Source organism: Arctopsyche grandis, chromosome 13 (genome assembly GCF_051622035.1).
Source record: "Arctopsyche grandis isolate Sample6627 chromosome 13, ASM5162203v2, whole genome shotgun sequence".
NCBI classification, from domain to species: Eukaryota; Metazoa; Arthropoda; class Insecta; order Trichoptera; family Hydropsychidae; genus Arctopsyche; species Arctopsyche grandis.
The window spans coordinates 12,767,611-12,784,700 of NC_135367.1; the positions used below are offsets into that span (position 1 = coordinate 12,767,611).

Consider the following 17,090-nt stretch of genomic DNA (forward strand, 5'->3'; position numbering starts at 1 on the left):
GACTTTTTTCTTTGGTGAACAATATTTGATCCAGTGATAAAACGCAATCGAACACCAGTCTTGTGTAGATTTTTGTAAAAGCATTCAAGAAAATGATTTTTTTTTAATTATGCATCCGTGATTACGTAATGTTTCCTTTTAATATTGAAGTATTTAGAAATATTTTTTTGGAAAAAATAGTCACCTTATCATAATATAATGTAATGGTTTGAGATGTTAATTTCAATTGTTTGTAAAATTTCTAAACGCTTTGAATTCACAGTTTTAGAATCTAATTTCAATGGAAACTTCTTGTTTATTCATTACTCATAATTTTTTTTTATTACTTAAATAGAGAAAACACTGCAATAATTGATCAGTTGAATTTAAAAGTTAAACTACCAATCAACAGCCATATATATTTATATGTGACTGCTTTTAACTGAAATTTAGTCAATCATTGTGGTCTCTCCCCTCTTTCATAATCTCAAACAAATGTCAAATATAAAGATATTTTAAATGAAACATTTTCTTTGTATAAAAATCTGTATTTCATTATTAAAATATTTTTTACTTAATTTATAAATAAAGAGCATGGCCTGTACAAGAGTTTGATTTGATAAAGAAAAAGAGGGAAATAGTTCAGGACGGAGAAAAGTAATATATTTATAATACATTTATATAAGATTTTGATGCTATATCAATACACATAATATTGTAAACTTTGAACTAAAAATGTATTTTTTTTTAATAAAAAAAAAATATACCGTATTATATTAATTTTAAGACATACATATATTTTTGTCATTTGGTGTCTCTGAACTAAGAGGCGTCTTACAATCATTGTCAAAAACAATTGTCATTGATTTTCAATTTAAATAAAATTTTGCCCCAAATTGCCACTTAAGATGACTTCAAGAAGATTAAACATGCTGCATAAAAATCGATAACTGAAACTGAAGTCATATAATTGATGGAATATGGTATACATATACATATATTATATATATGTATTTATAAAAAAAATATTTGATAGTACCTCGACAGGTTTTTCGGCAAATATAACTATATTACAATTTAAATAAATTCATAACAGCAATACTCCAATTACATGTTATGTGAAATATTTTTTATTCATTGTAGAAAAAAATATTTATATTAAAATGAAATACAAAAATAGGAATATAAACAAACGATATGTATTAAAATAAGAAGTAATCTACATATAATAGTAAATCAAAATATGATCATATACAAAGCACATGGTTATTTTTTTTGTGATATATGTATTCCTATTTACATGAATGTACTCGCTTGTAATGCATGTGTATTATATACAAAATGTTTCTTTTTTACTGATGCACCATTATATATCTAATAATAATAATAATTTAATTAAGTTAAATTATATTAAGGAAAAAAGACATCTATAATTAACAGCAGGATTTGATGACTGCAAAAAGCAATAATGTGAACACAGTTTGATGCAAGGGGGTAATAAATAGAAAAATTCAAAGAAAATGCAGAGAAAGTACATTTTCATTTTTATCAAGCTGTTTGCGATTGTGGTACGTAAATACGTGAAGAAACACAATATTCGGTCAAAAAATCAAAAACTAAACCATTAAAACTCATTTTAAAATATAATTAAATTTTTTTCTATGAAACAATTCTTAAAATATGATTCTAAAATTATTTAAATACAATCTAACTAATTAAAAATTAACTTTCAACCTTTAAAATTACTATTGTGTTTTATGTTTAATTTAATACTTTCATCCGAGGTTTTTTCTGCTATTATTTTTGGCACTATGTTTTAAAACCGTTGTGAAAAAAAAATGTATTATAATTTCAACAATAAATATAGAGTTAGAACTCTTTTTATATTTTCGCAGTCCAAAATAAATTTAATACTACATAATAAGCTCTAATATTTTCGAAATATAACTATTAAATGCCTTAAATTTCAAGAAAGATCTCGTAAATACAGTACAATAAGAGTATTCCATGTAATGACTAACAATTTGAAAAGGAAAGGTGTGGGCATAATCTCGCAGAACAATAAAAATTTATATCTTCAACGCTTCGATTAATATGAACGAGATTTCTAAGACTATTTATTTTTAAATTTTAGATGTTATCTATTATTATTATTATTAAATTTATATATTTTATATAACAAAATAGGAAACGTTCAACGAACAACTCTGAAGATAATTTATAAGTAAATTAAAAATATTTTTTCCAACGTTTTCCTAAATGTATAAATTTGGTCACTACTTCTATAAATTTTCACCTCGTTTAATATGGTTTTACTGTTTTTTTTTGCTGAAAACACAATGAGCACTGGACATATAAAAATAGTATCTAAGAAGTTCTTCTGATAAGCTCATTTGGTACGCTAATATTTTTATAATTTTTTTTGCATGAAAGTTTCACATACTAAAAAAATAATAAAGAACATCGCTATCACATTAAATCACTAAAATCCCACTATAATTTGTTTATACAAAGTTTTTTACGTCTTTTCCATTATTTAACACTCGCAATAAATAATAATCACTCATTTTTTGTTCTAACACTCCGTACATACGTCTATAACAAAGAAGTGTGCACATTTAAAATTAATATATATTTTTCTTTATCGATGCGTACACGCAAAAAATATTTAAATACACACAAACAATTCTAAAGAATTGAAGTCAATAATAAATAAATAAGGTAATGCATTAACATCAAAAGAAAAATTACATGTACTAATTTTTTTGGGAGGCATAAAAATAAGGGTACGAAACTAAAAGTGTGAAGGTTAATCTTCTGAAAAATTCATTGCAGATGCGATGACAGTCCATTAAGTATTATATTACAATATTACTGTATAACAATAATGAATACACCCCTTAAATCATCAAAAATAATAAAATCTTAAAGTACTCGATGAGTTTTTCTAACGGGTTTTGTTATTGTATCATCATTCCTTCCATTTCTTGTTTTACATTAATTGTTTCCGTGCCCGATGAATTATTTGCGATGGACACCAAATGCCGGGGCAGTGAAATTTGAATTGGACCCGACAAAGTACTTGTAGGCACCTCCTATAAAAAATAAAAATAAACATTAAACATACATACATATGTAATATCACACAAATTTTAAAATAATTATAAGGTAAATAAATACTCACTAGTATAGTCATTTCAGGTTGAATGTTGGATATTAATGTAGTTGTCGATGACGATTGTTTATTTGAATCGTTCGATCCAGACTGTTGTGAACCCTGAGTTTGTTGTTGCTGAGCAACCATCTCCTCTCGAGCTCGCTTTGCAATATGAGAGCGAGCATGTTTCCGCAAATGGTCTTTTCGGTAAAAACCTAGTTCAAAATATATACTTCGTCAATACGACACGATATTCATGAAAATAAATTCGAATATTGTTTTTCTGACTACCCACCTTTACCGCATTCTTGACAAATCTCAGTCTTTTCTCCAGAATGTATGACAAAGTGGAGATTTAAATGCTCTTTTCTCTTGAAACCTTTAAGGCAAACGGAACAAACGTAAGGTCGAGCAGGATTATGGCCTAATTTATGCCTTTCGAGATGTTCTCTTCGTTTCAATCTATAAAATAATAAAATAAAATAAATTACATACAGTACATATCGTTTATTATTATACGCATGTTTTATTGGTATTTTGTATTTACCCTGCGCCACATATTCCGCAAATATATCTACGTTCAATTTTGTGTCCAGCGAGATGCTGCTCAAGGAATTCTTTCTCCGGATAAGCCATGTGACACTCAGGACAACAATATAGAAGTGTTCCATCGAGCGCCGTAGCTATTACAACTTGACCGGGTTTTGGCTTTTTTGGCTTTGGTGGTTTTTTCTTGTACTTCTTCTTCTTTTTGGTTTTTATTGTTGGTACTTTTGAAACAAAAACAAAAAATTATGAATAAAATTAGGATTTTTATGTTATCATATCAAATGTATGTACATTTCCATTACATAGTAATACACTTTATAGTGATTACAATACATATTGGAAGTACAGACTTTTTTTAATGTATTATTATCTTTACCAATTTCAACCTCTTCCGTTAGTTGTTGTTCATCTTCCTTTGTATCTTTCTGATTTGCCTCCTGTGTTTCACTTCCAGATTCATTTTTTGTTTCAGTATTAAACCTTAATACGATAACAAAAGTACAATTAAAATTTATAAATACTGTGAAAATGTTAAATTCAAGTCAGATTTCCAAAAAAATATGTACTGAAATAAACAATGAAACATGCATACTTTAAATATTGCTGTAGAGCTAGCCCAGGCATACGGCTGAGATATTCAGGTAAATCGACATTCGGCGCCGTAATGGTCCATTGCTGACCACCTTGCTGCACGTGATGTATAATTTGACCGCCTCCTCCTCCGCTTCCTTCTTCTTTCGACGATTCTTCTCCGCTTGTATTTTCTTGCTTTATTCTAAATGTGGTGTTATTATTGTTGTTTGATTTCTTGACGTCTTCCACGGTGACCATTTGTTGGTTCGGCAGCATTGTGGTTATTTGAATTTGTTGCTGTTGATTCGATTCGTCGGAATTCTGCGACTTGACCATGTGTTCACCGACGGGTAAGTGAGCAGTCAACATTTGTACGTCTTGTGGTTGAATAGCTGCAACTACTTGTAGTCCTGAAATAAAAAAATTTTATAATCAATAATTTGTACATATAAAAATTTATAAGCCTTACATACTATGTACATGTTTGTTTTGCAGAATGGTATGTAATCAACTGTCAAAAAATTTTTTGTCTATGGCATTAATTATCTTAAAGACCTTATTAATATTTACAATCAAAATGAAAACGCAAAAATTAAGTAATATGTATGACATTTGAAACTTTGTTGATGATTTTGGGTGAAAGTTTATATCGCTTAGTTCAGTACCGTAATTTACAAGCATTTAACATTAATTTCCTAGACAAGAGTTTTTTAAGATGTATCAGTTGATTGCTATAGCATTTCAATACCTTGTGTAACGTCTGAAAAAAATTCGATACCTTCGGGTAGATTTCCATTTCCGAGTATCTGAACACCTTCGCTGCCATCTTGGGGAGGATATGCTACTGTTAAAACTGTACCTGAAATAGAAATTAATTTTGATGGAATATTTGTCAATAAACATTATACATGAGCAAATCGATTAGTAAAGTTTAAGTTAGAATAATACAGACGGTTAATTTTGCAATAACGTGATGAAATAATGTTTTCGCAACAACGTCAATTGCACATAAGTGACATATTTCGGCAATTAATCGACTGTACTCGTCATTAGTGAGAGGTTTGCAATAAAACGTGATAATGAAATTAAGCTTAAAAATAAAAAAAGCCAAAAAATACAAAAAAAAAAAAACAGTAGACGTCTAGTTACTTTGACTAAATGTACAAGCTGTGAAGTATGAAAGCTTTTCATTTTCGTTTAATTTGGAACCCTTATATGTATGTATGTTTATAATTTTCCCAACCGGGTGAGCTTATTCCGACAGATAAATATACATATTATATATAAAGATGTGACCGATTCTTTTAATTAGTCAAACTTTACCTATTTCACTTTGTGGAAATGATTGTATGTGGTATTTAGGTTGATGCATGCTCACTTGGGAAGATAAGGCCGAAACGTTAGGGTTCATAACTTGGATTTGAACTGTTTGCTGGGGGTCACCTAAATTAAAATGAAACAGTTATAAAATTAAAACATAACAAAAACAAAAAAAGCAAAAATAAAAAGTGAAAGATACATCAATGAAAAAAGTAAAAATTAAATAAAAAAAAAATCACAAATACAGATAAAAAAAAAAGCAAAAGCAACAACAATAACAGACAACACAGCGACATAGTCTACCTGGTTTAGCTCCAGGTATCGTGATCGGTAACGTGATCAACTGCTGCTGGGTGGCTTGGTGGGGAAGTGCTTGAAAGCCAGCACTACCTTCGACCGGTCGAAGGTAGTGCACACCTCCTTCTCCACCCGACAGCACCCCGACGACCTGAAAACGTTTACAAAAAATGTAATACAATTTTTCCTTTACTTATCGCATTATCATTTTGGAATATCTTCTTTCATTTACATTCATCACTCGTACCTGTCCCAATTGGGTGCCGTTTCCGGGGGCCCCTGTTATGTTCTGAGCGAACTTGGCCGTTGTGAAGTGATGCATGGCTGCGGCGGGGATGGAGCCAGCTAACTGAGTTGTGAAAGGGGTAAAATTCATCAGACGTCTTGGTAGACTCGAGGTCTAATCGCTCTGAAAAGATCAAACAAAAACAATTATAAATTTTAAGTTTGAAATTTTTCAAGCGGTTCATATCATTTATATATTGTAGTAATATAGTACCGTGTCAAAAATTAAAGTCAAGCGGTAGTTTTTTTCTGACTTACTTTTTATTTATTTATTTAATTAAAAATTTTTCTCCCACTGTGGCATTACAGCAAGAATCTAATGCCCCGCAATGGCCTACATAATAAAGAGGGAGAAAAAAAATTAATAGATAGAATAAAAAGCAAAAAATAAGATTAAAAGAATAGAGAAAAAAAAATTTAAACAATCATAAAAAAATAAATAAGAAAAAACAGTTTTAATTTAATTTTACTTTCTATTAACTTGACTTATGCTAAGAATTGGGGCACTATTTTTTTGCTCTCTTGCTTTGAACACTGATGGAACGGTCTATTGTTATTTGCAATTTAGTCTATAATTGGCAATACGTCTACCAATGCATTTTTGAAGCATTAAATCATAAGACTATCGATTTATTTCAAAAGATTCTTGTCACCGTCGCACTCAGAGACGTCCCGTGGAGATGAACAAGTGGGGCGGCATTTAATGGTGGCATATTTCAAGCGGCAGCAAACCAAATAAGAAAAATATTTTAAATTGGAAATTGCAATTATTATATTCCGTATATATGTATATCTTATAAACAATTTGTCGTTCAATTGTTGGTATTTGAAATATGTACATTTCAATATATTTTTTTGGAATAAATTTAAAACATAAAAATGTAATTTTAAAAATCCAACTGTAATACTGTAATTATGAAACGAAAATTCTTTGTATCGTATATTTAGAAAGGGCGGCTTTTTGAACTTCGCCTAAGGGCACTACATAGTCTAGGAACGTCACTGCTTACACTCAAGCCATCAAAGTTTTGAAAAAAAAAGGAGGAGGTAGCACTAATTAGTAAAAATGATCGTAATTCAATTGATTCTCTTTAGTACATACACATAAAGTTTGCGCAACTGATTTAGTGTCTCAATAGTTCTAAAGGCTTTTAAAACTCAAATTCCAAGCAAGTAAAACTGCTGACGAAATTACATAGATCCTAATTCAAAAAACAAAAATTGGAAACTGGGAGAAGAGGCAATGGTAGCGAGACAGAAAGTTGTTATTGAGTTGTGTTGGCAGTTAGCTGTCTGATGTAGATGTAAACTGACCGTAGGTGCGCCATATAGAGTGTGGCGGGGATGAGCTCCCCAGTTGTTGAAGTGGGGGTGCTGGGGATGGAGGGGGACCCTGGTCCTGAGTAGGGTGTGGACACCAGGGTAGGGTGACCGTCTGCTGGGACAGTCGGACGCGGACACCGACTGACGAAAGCCGGGGAGAGAAAGTCCCGCATGCAACCGGACTAATGGCTCGCTGTATCATCACGCAGCGAGCTGAATGCATTCTATCTAGGCATTTCTACAAGAGAATTGTGTAGAATTATGATTTCCACAACTCCAACACGTCCAGATCGGTTCAGACGAAGGCTGGACCGACTTTGGACCAATTTCAGCTCAGCGCCGAAAAGACTTTTCAGCAAATTAGTTCAAACGAGGGGAAAAAATTTGGTCAGTTTTCGAATTTGACTAGTTTTCCTCGACAGTCAGTTCAGTTCCACAGACGAAACAAACCGAAAAGATCTAGATTTCGCAGTATTCCACATATAAGTTTCCGTAAAACTGATTTCACCAGTAAACGGATGATTTCGCACATTGTGATTGCGCACACGACAATCGGTGCCACGAATATCTGGCACTCGAGTTCTCGTAAGTATTTTATTTACCACCGGTGGCCACGCGGATAGTGCTATATCAGACTATAATTTTACGGTTCCACTTCATTGAGCACTCCAACACTAAAATTCCTATAAAATTCTAAAGATTTAGGGACAACTCATTATATAAATTGATTTAATGCCGTCACGCGTAATTGGGTGCCGACACGCGTGACAGTGCCGCCACATGGGCAAATGTATGAAATCATGCGCCGGGCTGAATGTGTTAAGGAATTTTCGGGTGCCAACTGTTCCGTGATCGAGATTTTAGTGACGTGTGCGAGATCGCTTTGTGCGGAATAATCACCGAACCGATTTCACCAATAGGTTCTTTATAATGAAAGTAAGAAGAGGTTAGTAAAAAAAGTACCACTTCCGGTAATGAAAAAGGATTACAGCGTAACGATTGGCTTTTCATTGGCCGATACAAAGTTTCAGTGGGATAAGATCAACGACGTTCAAATTATCACCAAAACATGTGTGCCCACACATTTGAAAAAAAAACTCGTGATCTGTGAGATTTTGATATTGATGTAGAATTTTCTCATGATCACAAAATTTAATACTCCGTATATAGATAAAGTAAAGGAACAGGTTTTTTGTTTGGTGCTATGAATCATATACTGGGATGTTGGTTTATTTTTTAAATGAAAATTGTGACTAAGTTAACAATGATCTTCGATTGTTGTAGAAGACGACGCTAGAATTCTTGTCACTATTGTGTATGGCGTGCGATTGAATTCTGTTGACAGCTCGACGGTTATATGTAGAGGTAGGATAGTCACAGTGCTATCCATTGTTCGGCAAACCTTTAACAATGCATTTACAACCTTTGAACAATACACGGCCCCCTCAGGCTCCGGTGACTAGTTATATGATTCTTCCGATAACAGACAGAGACAGACATACGGTTGAAGTTCATTTAAGATAAATTTTAAATCGATAAAATCTGTATAAGAATAAAAAAAAAACATTACAATACATATGTACGTACATATATGTACATATATAAAAACTGATATGAAATTTTCAATGCTAAAATACGATAATCTCAACAATCCAGCGAAAGTTTTATGATACCATTTTTATTCGATTTTTCCAGACGTTCAAGTACTTACTTATCTTAATTGATTTCTGTTAATAGAGCACGAGCTACAATTTATTTAACAATAGCGATCATCAAAACTTTCCTAAAGAACTTACACAATTGAAACGAATCATTCACCAAAACACTAGCAAAAAAAATGCAAATTACATTACGATTCTTTTTTTTTTGTATACGAAAGAAGATGAAAACACTTATGTGAAATAATATAAAAAGAAGAATCCTCTGCTACAACACTCAGAGGCGACTCAATGGAGTTACAAAGAGAAAGTAAATGTGGGTTATATTGTACACAGCTCCGCTCATTACGTAGTGAACCGTTTTATGATAGAGCAGGTACGACGACGACTGCTTTCAAAGATCACCTGACCAGATTCGGGATCTTCAGTATCTTCGGGAAGAAAAGAAAATGATCGAATCACAAAAAAATAATAAAAAAATCGATTGACAGAAGCTCCGATGCGTGTATTTTTTTCGTGATCGATAAAACGCGGATCCAGATGAAGGGTAACTGTAAAATCGAACGGTACACCGGTCCGATGTGTTTTTTCTTCTACTTCTTCTGTATTTGCCATTATTTTAATTTCGAAATATTATTCGGAAGGCTAAGACGATTTTAACTAACGGTTAAATTTATAACGTTTGCAATATGTCTGAGTAAATTAACCGAGCCGTGTGCAAAAATAGCACAATGGGTCTTTTAAACAATACTTACACAATCTCCCCTCTATTTTTAGGGTCGTTCCCTTTTTTTTTTAAATGAAAGGGGTTGAAATTGGAACGTCGGAAATTATTTGATCACGTTGAGTCGATCTGAATATCTATTTTGAGAAAAATAATTAATTAATTTGTAAAAGTTTTTAGGCAGTGAACGCATTGTGCGTTCCGAGCCGAGCATTCTTCAACTGTGTAACGCGTAATAAAATTTAAAATTAGATTTTATACATAAGTCAATTTGTGTTCGATTTCAAATGGTTGACAGCTTACAAAAATATAATCGACTTGAAATATTTTATAATAATAGAATGTTTTAATGTAGATTTTATTACAGTATATGTAAGGAAGATGTGTGGATAAAACTAGAAAAATGTGTGGGGTGACGTGGATGAGAGTTGCACAAAGCAGAGACAAATGGAAGCGTGTTGGAGAAGCCTTCATCCAGCAGAGGATATAAATGGCTGTAAATGATGATGATATAAAATGCTTATTTCGTCAAAGTTGATTGTTCGCACAGACGTTGTAACGACAATGTGTAATCTGTAAACTGACATCATACTGATTCCTCGTACAGATGTTACACCGGCCCACTTTTTATTAAGTGCACGAATGCGTGCACCAGGTTACTAGTTATTGATAAAATAGCAATAATTTACTACCGTTATGGTACTAGATATACACACGATATATTATACTGAATATAATAATAACACTTTGTCTAAATAAATTTAAATCGTAATTTTAATAATTATTTTTTTGTTTTTCGATTCATCAATTTTACAAAGAGGGTGGGGGGAGGGGGTATTTAAATGATAATTTTGGACAGTTGAATTAAAACTTTTGAGTACACGTGTATGGACATGCTAGGGAGTCCATTACCGGTAAACCAGTTTACCGGTTTAACGTTAAATGACCCGGAAAAAAAGGTTGATAAATGATTAGTTTTATCGGTAAATCAACAAAACGTTTTCTCTGCGCTTTATTACATTCCTCTCTTTTATTTTATCTTCTAGCAACATTGATCCAAACCTTGTTTTGTCCAGGAGAAAAAAAAAATAATGAAAATAGTAGCACAAGTTATATAACGAATTTACATGGGAAGATGTAGTAAATGTATCAGTTTCAGATTTTGATGGCGATATTATAGTAAATGTGTGTTATCAGTGAAATAAAGGCTTCAGTTAGCTATCAGAAATAAAACTGAAATCAGTTTGAGAAAGGAACCTATTCAGAAAACAAAGAAATTGAGAAAACACTTGAAAAATGAGATCATAACTAACGGACAATAGTGTGAATACATATGTTTTCTTCGCTATTATTGTCGTAAACAACGAATAAAAAAATAAATATTTGTTAGTCTTTCATAAAATATTAATTTATAAAGAACCATTCAAACCTTTTTTTTGGGAAATACATCTTAGTACGTAATAAATAATTTTTATTAGCGTTTGGTTATATTTGGTAAAAAAAAAAGTATTTTTGAGATTGAAAAATTCGGTAATTTACCGGTAAACAGGAATTACTGTAAATTGGACTTCCTAATATACATACATATATTTGACATATTCCTATAGTTGTTGGGAAGATTTAGATAATAAAATGTAGATGAGCCGTTTTCTGTCGAAATTTTGAAAGACAGAAAATATGTATATTCGTCACGATTAAACAGATACGCTTGAAAGATGCACTATGCATAAAAAATGATGTTTTTAACTGTCGTCGATGATTATTGCAGTTTCACACGTACGCCGACGACCATACTTTGTAATGGATTGCCGTTAGCGGCGATTTCTCCACCACGAGAGCAAATGTCCTTCGAATGTGATGTGAAATGATTAATCGCAATGAGCCGAATTAACCTTTACCTATATAGGAAGCGGCATTGTAACTGTTCACCGTATAAAAGTACAAAGTTGAAGTAACACTGTCGTATCCGTTTATTGTGGCGAGTGAATCAGCTAGGAGAATGTTAAACTGATGCGGATATTACGTCAGTACGACTGGATATCGCCGTAGGTATAAATGGGCGGATATTCACCCGGAAAACAGTTCATAATTTTATCCTATCGCGACTCGATAAAATGTGTACGATTTAGCGCAGACATAAACATTTTATCATTATGGCAGAGCATACTTGAAGGACAAACACGATCGACGAGCGATTTTGATGTATCGATTTTTATTAAAAGTGAGTCACAGAAACGAACAAGAATTAAGCCGATGCTGTATCGTTCAATCAGCAAGGAACATAAGTGTTCTGGAACATATGTATGTACAATGATGAACGATAAGATATTATTATTGCTGCAAAGCGGTTTTCAGATTTATTACTTGCGCTAGGCATGGTTTCTTTAGAAGAACTTATTTATTATTATGACAATAAATTGAAAACGGCGTAGTGATACGCGCGATACGGTGTTTTTAGTTGACAATCGTCATCAATATGTTTGTTTAAATAGGCAAGTTTAACGGCGTAATAAATTATCACAAATTACGTTGTAGGATTTTGCTCAAAAATTATTCTAATCGAGATTGGGCTTATAATGCAATCTATTTATATATAATATATGAAAGGCTTATTTCGTCACATTGATGATTGTTCGCGCAAATAAGACTTCACGTTGAAAATGCGCAGTCTGTCAATTGCCAGTTTTTACAATGTTTTCATTTTATCAAGTGCACAAATAATGCGCATACGATAAAGACGACCGGACGTAAAATGTCGGAAAAAGGCCTATTGAATTTTTGGTCTACGGATTATATTTTGCCAGCAGAAGTAAAATGAACTAAGGATAGTAAAAAATTGTAGTGCATCAGCCAAATTGTAAGTATATTTTATTTAAAATTTATGGCTTGCCATGTATTACAATACTAGGAGGGTCATGGGGGGTGCAGTCGCCCCCCCTAGATTTGAACGGGACTATCCACGTTGTTTAATGTATTATTATGAATAAAATGGTATTGTAAATAAAGTATTATAGTTTTTAACATTTATCTAATTCTAATATTATATTTTATAGTTCAGTGTATTTTCAGGAGATTACTTTTTACTTCATAAATATGCGTTTATACCCAAATCTCTTAATAGATTTCATTAATTTTATTGATAAAAATACATAAATAAAAAAATCATTAAAATAAATATACCCCCCCCTAGAAAGTCATTCCTTCCTGGTCAAAAATTGTGCCCAAGCGACCAAAAATGACGCCCCAGTACGACACGGTTGAGTGGTTGTTTTCGTCGGAGAGGCAGGGCAAAATTTCTCGCTATCGAACTGTAGCGAACGCGAGCAGCACCGCGGTGTACTTTGGGAAAATCAACGATCACCTTCGAGAAACGACCGCCGATGCAATTGTGGGTCACAGACGACGGCGAGTCGAAATCGAAACGATTTCGCACGCGAACCGACGACCTCGTTCCAAAAATCGAAATTAAATAAAAAGAGGTCCGCACGCACCTCCAGATCGTATACAGAACGGTTTGCGAAGCGCTGAAAACGGGAATGTTTATGAATGAAAAGCGAACGTACTACGGCAAAATTTGGTGAGAGGGAGCGAGACGACGCTACGCGGTGCGCGTACGCGAGAGCGAGACAAAGACATAACCTAAAACGGTACAATTGACAACAATGAAATTTTTCGCAATGGCGTCTGGGATAGGACTGCGCCCCCCGATGGCGCGGTGGTGCGGAGTGGTCGACCTGTGGATGCATTGCGGGGAAGGAGGGCGCGGAATGGGGTCACGGGTTTGACAGGTGCGGTCGGGGCGGAGCGCCCGCGGCGGGTTACGCAAGGGCACTCCGAGCGTGAGGTGAGGTGAGGTGAGGGGAGAGCGGGCGAGTGAGGGGAGGAGGGGAGGGTCGGCGCGGCCGTAGCCGTGATCGTGGTCATGCCCAATAGCTCACCCTCCACCTAGTGTCGAAGCGTTCGGCCGCACATCCCCACCAAGGAGCGGCTCCCCTCCACGCTGGGCGGTCGGGCGGGGGCGGGGGCGAGGGCGGGGGTGCTGCGCCGCCGGGAGTCGCGCCGAGTCGTCAACAGCTCCACTCGTCTGCTCGTCTGCTCGTCTGCCCGTCTCCACTTCTCCACTTCTCCTCGTTTCTCTTGCTCTTCCAGGATCCGTTCCAGATTGCGAGTGCGCGTAGCCGACGTGGTGAGGCGACGTCGCTAGAGCCGCAGCCGTGGCGCGAGCGAACTAACGGTAGCCATGTCTGCTCTGCCGACCGCGGGAGTGTCCGCTGCTTGCCGACAACGTACGTCGAACGGTGCGCAGTTGCTCGCGCTCGCCGCTAGGGGCGTTGCGATCGCGCGCCAAATTCGAATCTCGCTTACGACCGTTCATGCTCTTTCGCAACGTTTTGATTTCAGCCACTGATGTGGGTTGTGGAACCGTTATAAAACGTCACATTTAAAGTGAACACGAAATTTGAGAATTTTATGATATGTAAGTAGGTCAAAATGTGCCATATTGACCTGCTTTTGTTTCATAAAATTCGTTTTTTATTTTGAGTTCAAATTAAAGGTGTTTTATCTGCAAGTTGTAATATATTTTGACTAGTTGGAATGTATTCCATATAACCTGATACCAACTATCGATATATTCAGTGGTGTCACCCCAATTTCCATTTTTTTTCAAACAATTTATTTTAATATATATATATATACATTTTTTTCGTCTAAGACACTATTAAATGAAAGTTTATTAAATTTTCAAGATTTGTATAATTTTTAACAAAAATTATATAATTTTTTATATTAAATAACGGGTTTCCGGAAATATTTGATTTTTAACAACGGGTTTTCGATAACCCATGGAAACCATTAGGGTGACACCACTCAATGATGTCACTCCAAATTTGGAACGAGTATCCAATTATTTATTTAAATTATTTCGAAAATATATATGTATATACATTTTTTTTTCGTCCAAGGCACTATTAAATGAAAGTTTATTAAATTTTCAAGATTTGTTTAATTTTTAACAAAAATTATATGAATTTTTAGGTTTTCGGAAACTTTTGATTTTTAACAACGGGTTTCCGGAATCCCATGGAAACCATTAGGATGACACCACTCAATAGTGTCACTCCAAATTTGGAACGAGTATCCAATTTTTTTTCAATAAAATTATTTCACAAAATATAAATGTATATGTATATACATTTTTTTTTCGTCCAAGACACTATTAAATGAAAGTTCATTAAATTTTCAAGATTTGTATAATTTTTAACAAAAATTATATAAATTTTTATATTAAGAGGGCTGGACAGCAGCGCCTTGTCCATACAAACGTACTATACTTCTCCCTACCTCAATTATGGCACTAGAGAAATTATATTTTAATATGCTATGGATATCCACCATTGGGGTGCATCTATTGTTTTATTTTTTTTAATTAATTATTTTTTATAGAAGCTAGGAGCCGCCAAACATCTATAAAATCGCCTCTTTTTTACACCCACGAAAAGAGTCTAGCGTGGTTATTTAACGGTCGATTTTTAAAAAAATACGCCAATAGATGCACAGAAAATATCTTTCTCATACCGATAATGAAATTTTTTTTAAAAATTGGTCCAGTTTTGGAGGAGAAAATAGTAGAATATGAACCCTCGATTTTGTCAATTTAAAACACGTTTTATCTGGTCAAAGCGCAACTGTCGCATTCACTCAATATATATATATTGATATATATTGTCGCATTCACTCAATATATACATACACTCAATATATATATCGAAGAAAGGAACGGTAATAAAATTAAGGTTTCGGGTGTACAGCCCTCTTAAATAACGGGTTTCCGGAAAATTTTGATTTTTAACAACGGGTTTACAGGAAACCCATGGAAACCATTAGGGTGACACCACTGGATATATTTGAAGTGTATTTTAATTTGTAAATCAGTGGCGGATCAAGTAAATGGGGGGCCCCAGGTGCATTTAAAATTTTAGGCTTCTACTTCAGTAAAAAATACTATTGTCGTTTTTTAGCATGCTTTTCAGTATATGGTTTTTCATTAGGATTTTACAAAACCATATGTTTTTTTATTTATTTACTATATGTACTAGAAACATTAACAGTTTTTGGAATAAAATGGATACTTATATACTAAATAAAAAATATGGAATCATACTCGCATAATATTAAATTATAATTTATTAAAGATATAAAAGTCAACTAATGAAATTTATACTGAACAAAAACTCATTCAATTATCTAAAAATTTAATTATACAAATTTTCAAATTAAGTTTGAATCAAATTGTAAAAGTTAAAATAAAATAACAGATTGAACACAATAATGTGTTCAATCTTATGTTTCTATATCAATCTTCAATGTAAAAGTTTAACAAGTAACCAAGTCGAACAAACCATATTAAAAAAAATATTACATGAAATTATAATCAAATTAACGAAATCGACAAATTGACATAAATACAGATATGGTAAATTACAAACCATGCGAACGTATTGTGGACAATGATGTAACAAAGGCCCATTTCGGTGCCTTCAAAATTCGGATAAACCGCCGCTGGTTGAAATATTTTTTGACTAGGAATATATTCCGTTTAACCCACCTAAGTTGATCCATATGGCGAATTACATTCCAATTGGTCAAAATATATTACAACTATGTATAAGTTAGTTATTGTCAGGTAGTGACGGCTAGTTTACATACATATGAGCTGCGAATATGCAGCAGTGATGAACCCAGAAGTTTCAGGGGGTAAGTAAGTGCGTATACTGAATGTTCGGTTGGACACATATAACTAATAAGTACCAAAAAATCCCAAATTTAATGACAAAACTCGAAAAAGGGAGCATTATATTAAAAAAAAACTCGCCTTTGACACGAAATAAAAATTTGATGATCACACAATATAAATATGCAAATATTCAAATAAATAGATATTTAAACTAGTTGAATTGTATTCGAATTTGAATGACTTAAAACGTCAGTTGGAATATATTACAACTGAAAATACACCTCGACTGTAACAAAAAAGCTTTCAACGATTATTATTATTCTCTTTTTTCTCTAAAGTTAGGTCCATCGATGAAAATGTACCAACATACGTATGTATGTACGTTTTTATCTACATATGTACCAACATATGTACGTAAGCGCCATTATGAATACATACTTACCTTACATATATGTACTAGGAAAACGGCGATGGATGGGTATCTAAGCG

General features: G+C 33.5%; 2 protein-coding genes across 11 annotated transcripts in view; both read right to left on the reverse strand.

The window, feature by feature from the left end:
• Positions 1-17,090, reverse strand: part of spd-2 (centrosome assembly protein spindle defective 2) — a 92,653-nt gene that overhangs the window by 20,411 nt on the left and 55,152 nt on the right. The gene's annotated exons all lie outside the window — the stretch shown is intronic.
• On the reverse strand, positions 2,307-14,342 carry LOC143921185 (uncharacterized). 10 transcript variants are annotated; one of them, XM_077444365.1, is made up of 11 exons: positions 13,804-14,342; positions 6,123-6,284; positions 5,882-6,026; positions 5,582-5,701; positions 5,037-5,117; positions 4,278-4,668; positions 4,062-4,165; positions 3,684-3,906; positions 3,432-3,598; positions 3,164-3,351; positions 2,307-3,074 (listed from the first exon to the last, which is right to left on the reverse strand). In XM_077444365.1, exons 2-11 carry the CDS (start codon positions 6,249-6,251, stop codon positions 2,940-2,942), a joined length of 1,683 nt encoding a protein of 560 aa, XP_077300491.1. In that variant the 5' UTR covers positions 6,252-6,284; positions 13,804-14,342; the 3' UTR covers positions 2,307-2,939. The 10 variants fall into 10 exon arrangements, with proteins under 10 accessions (XP_077300491.1, XP_077300487.1, XP_077300490.1 ...); XM_077444361.1 differs by having other exon boundaries at positions 5,007-5,117; XM_077444364.1 differs by having other exon boundaries at positions 6,108-6,284; positions 13,811-14,178.

Coding starts and splice junctions, on each gene's coding strand:
- LOC143921185 (XM_077444360.1), bottom strand. CDS start 6,251: ATGAATTTTACCCCTTTCACAACTCAGTTAGCTGGCTCCATCCCCGCC. Junction 5,118..5,581: donor ATTTCCACAAAGTGAAATAG/GTAAAGTTTGAC, acceptor TTTCTATTTCAG/GTACAGTTTTAACAGTAGCA. Junction 3,599..3,683: donor TGCGGAATATGTGGCGCAGG/GTAAATACAAAA, acceptor ATTATTTTATAG/ATTGAAACGAAGAGAACATC.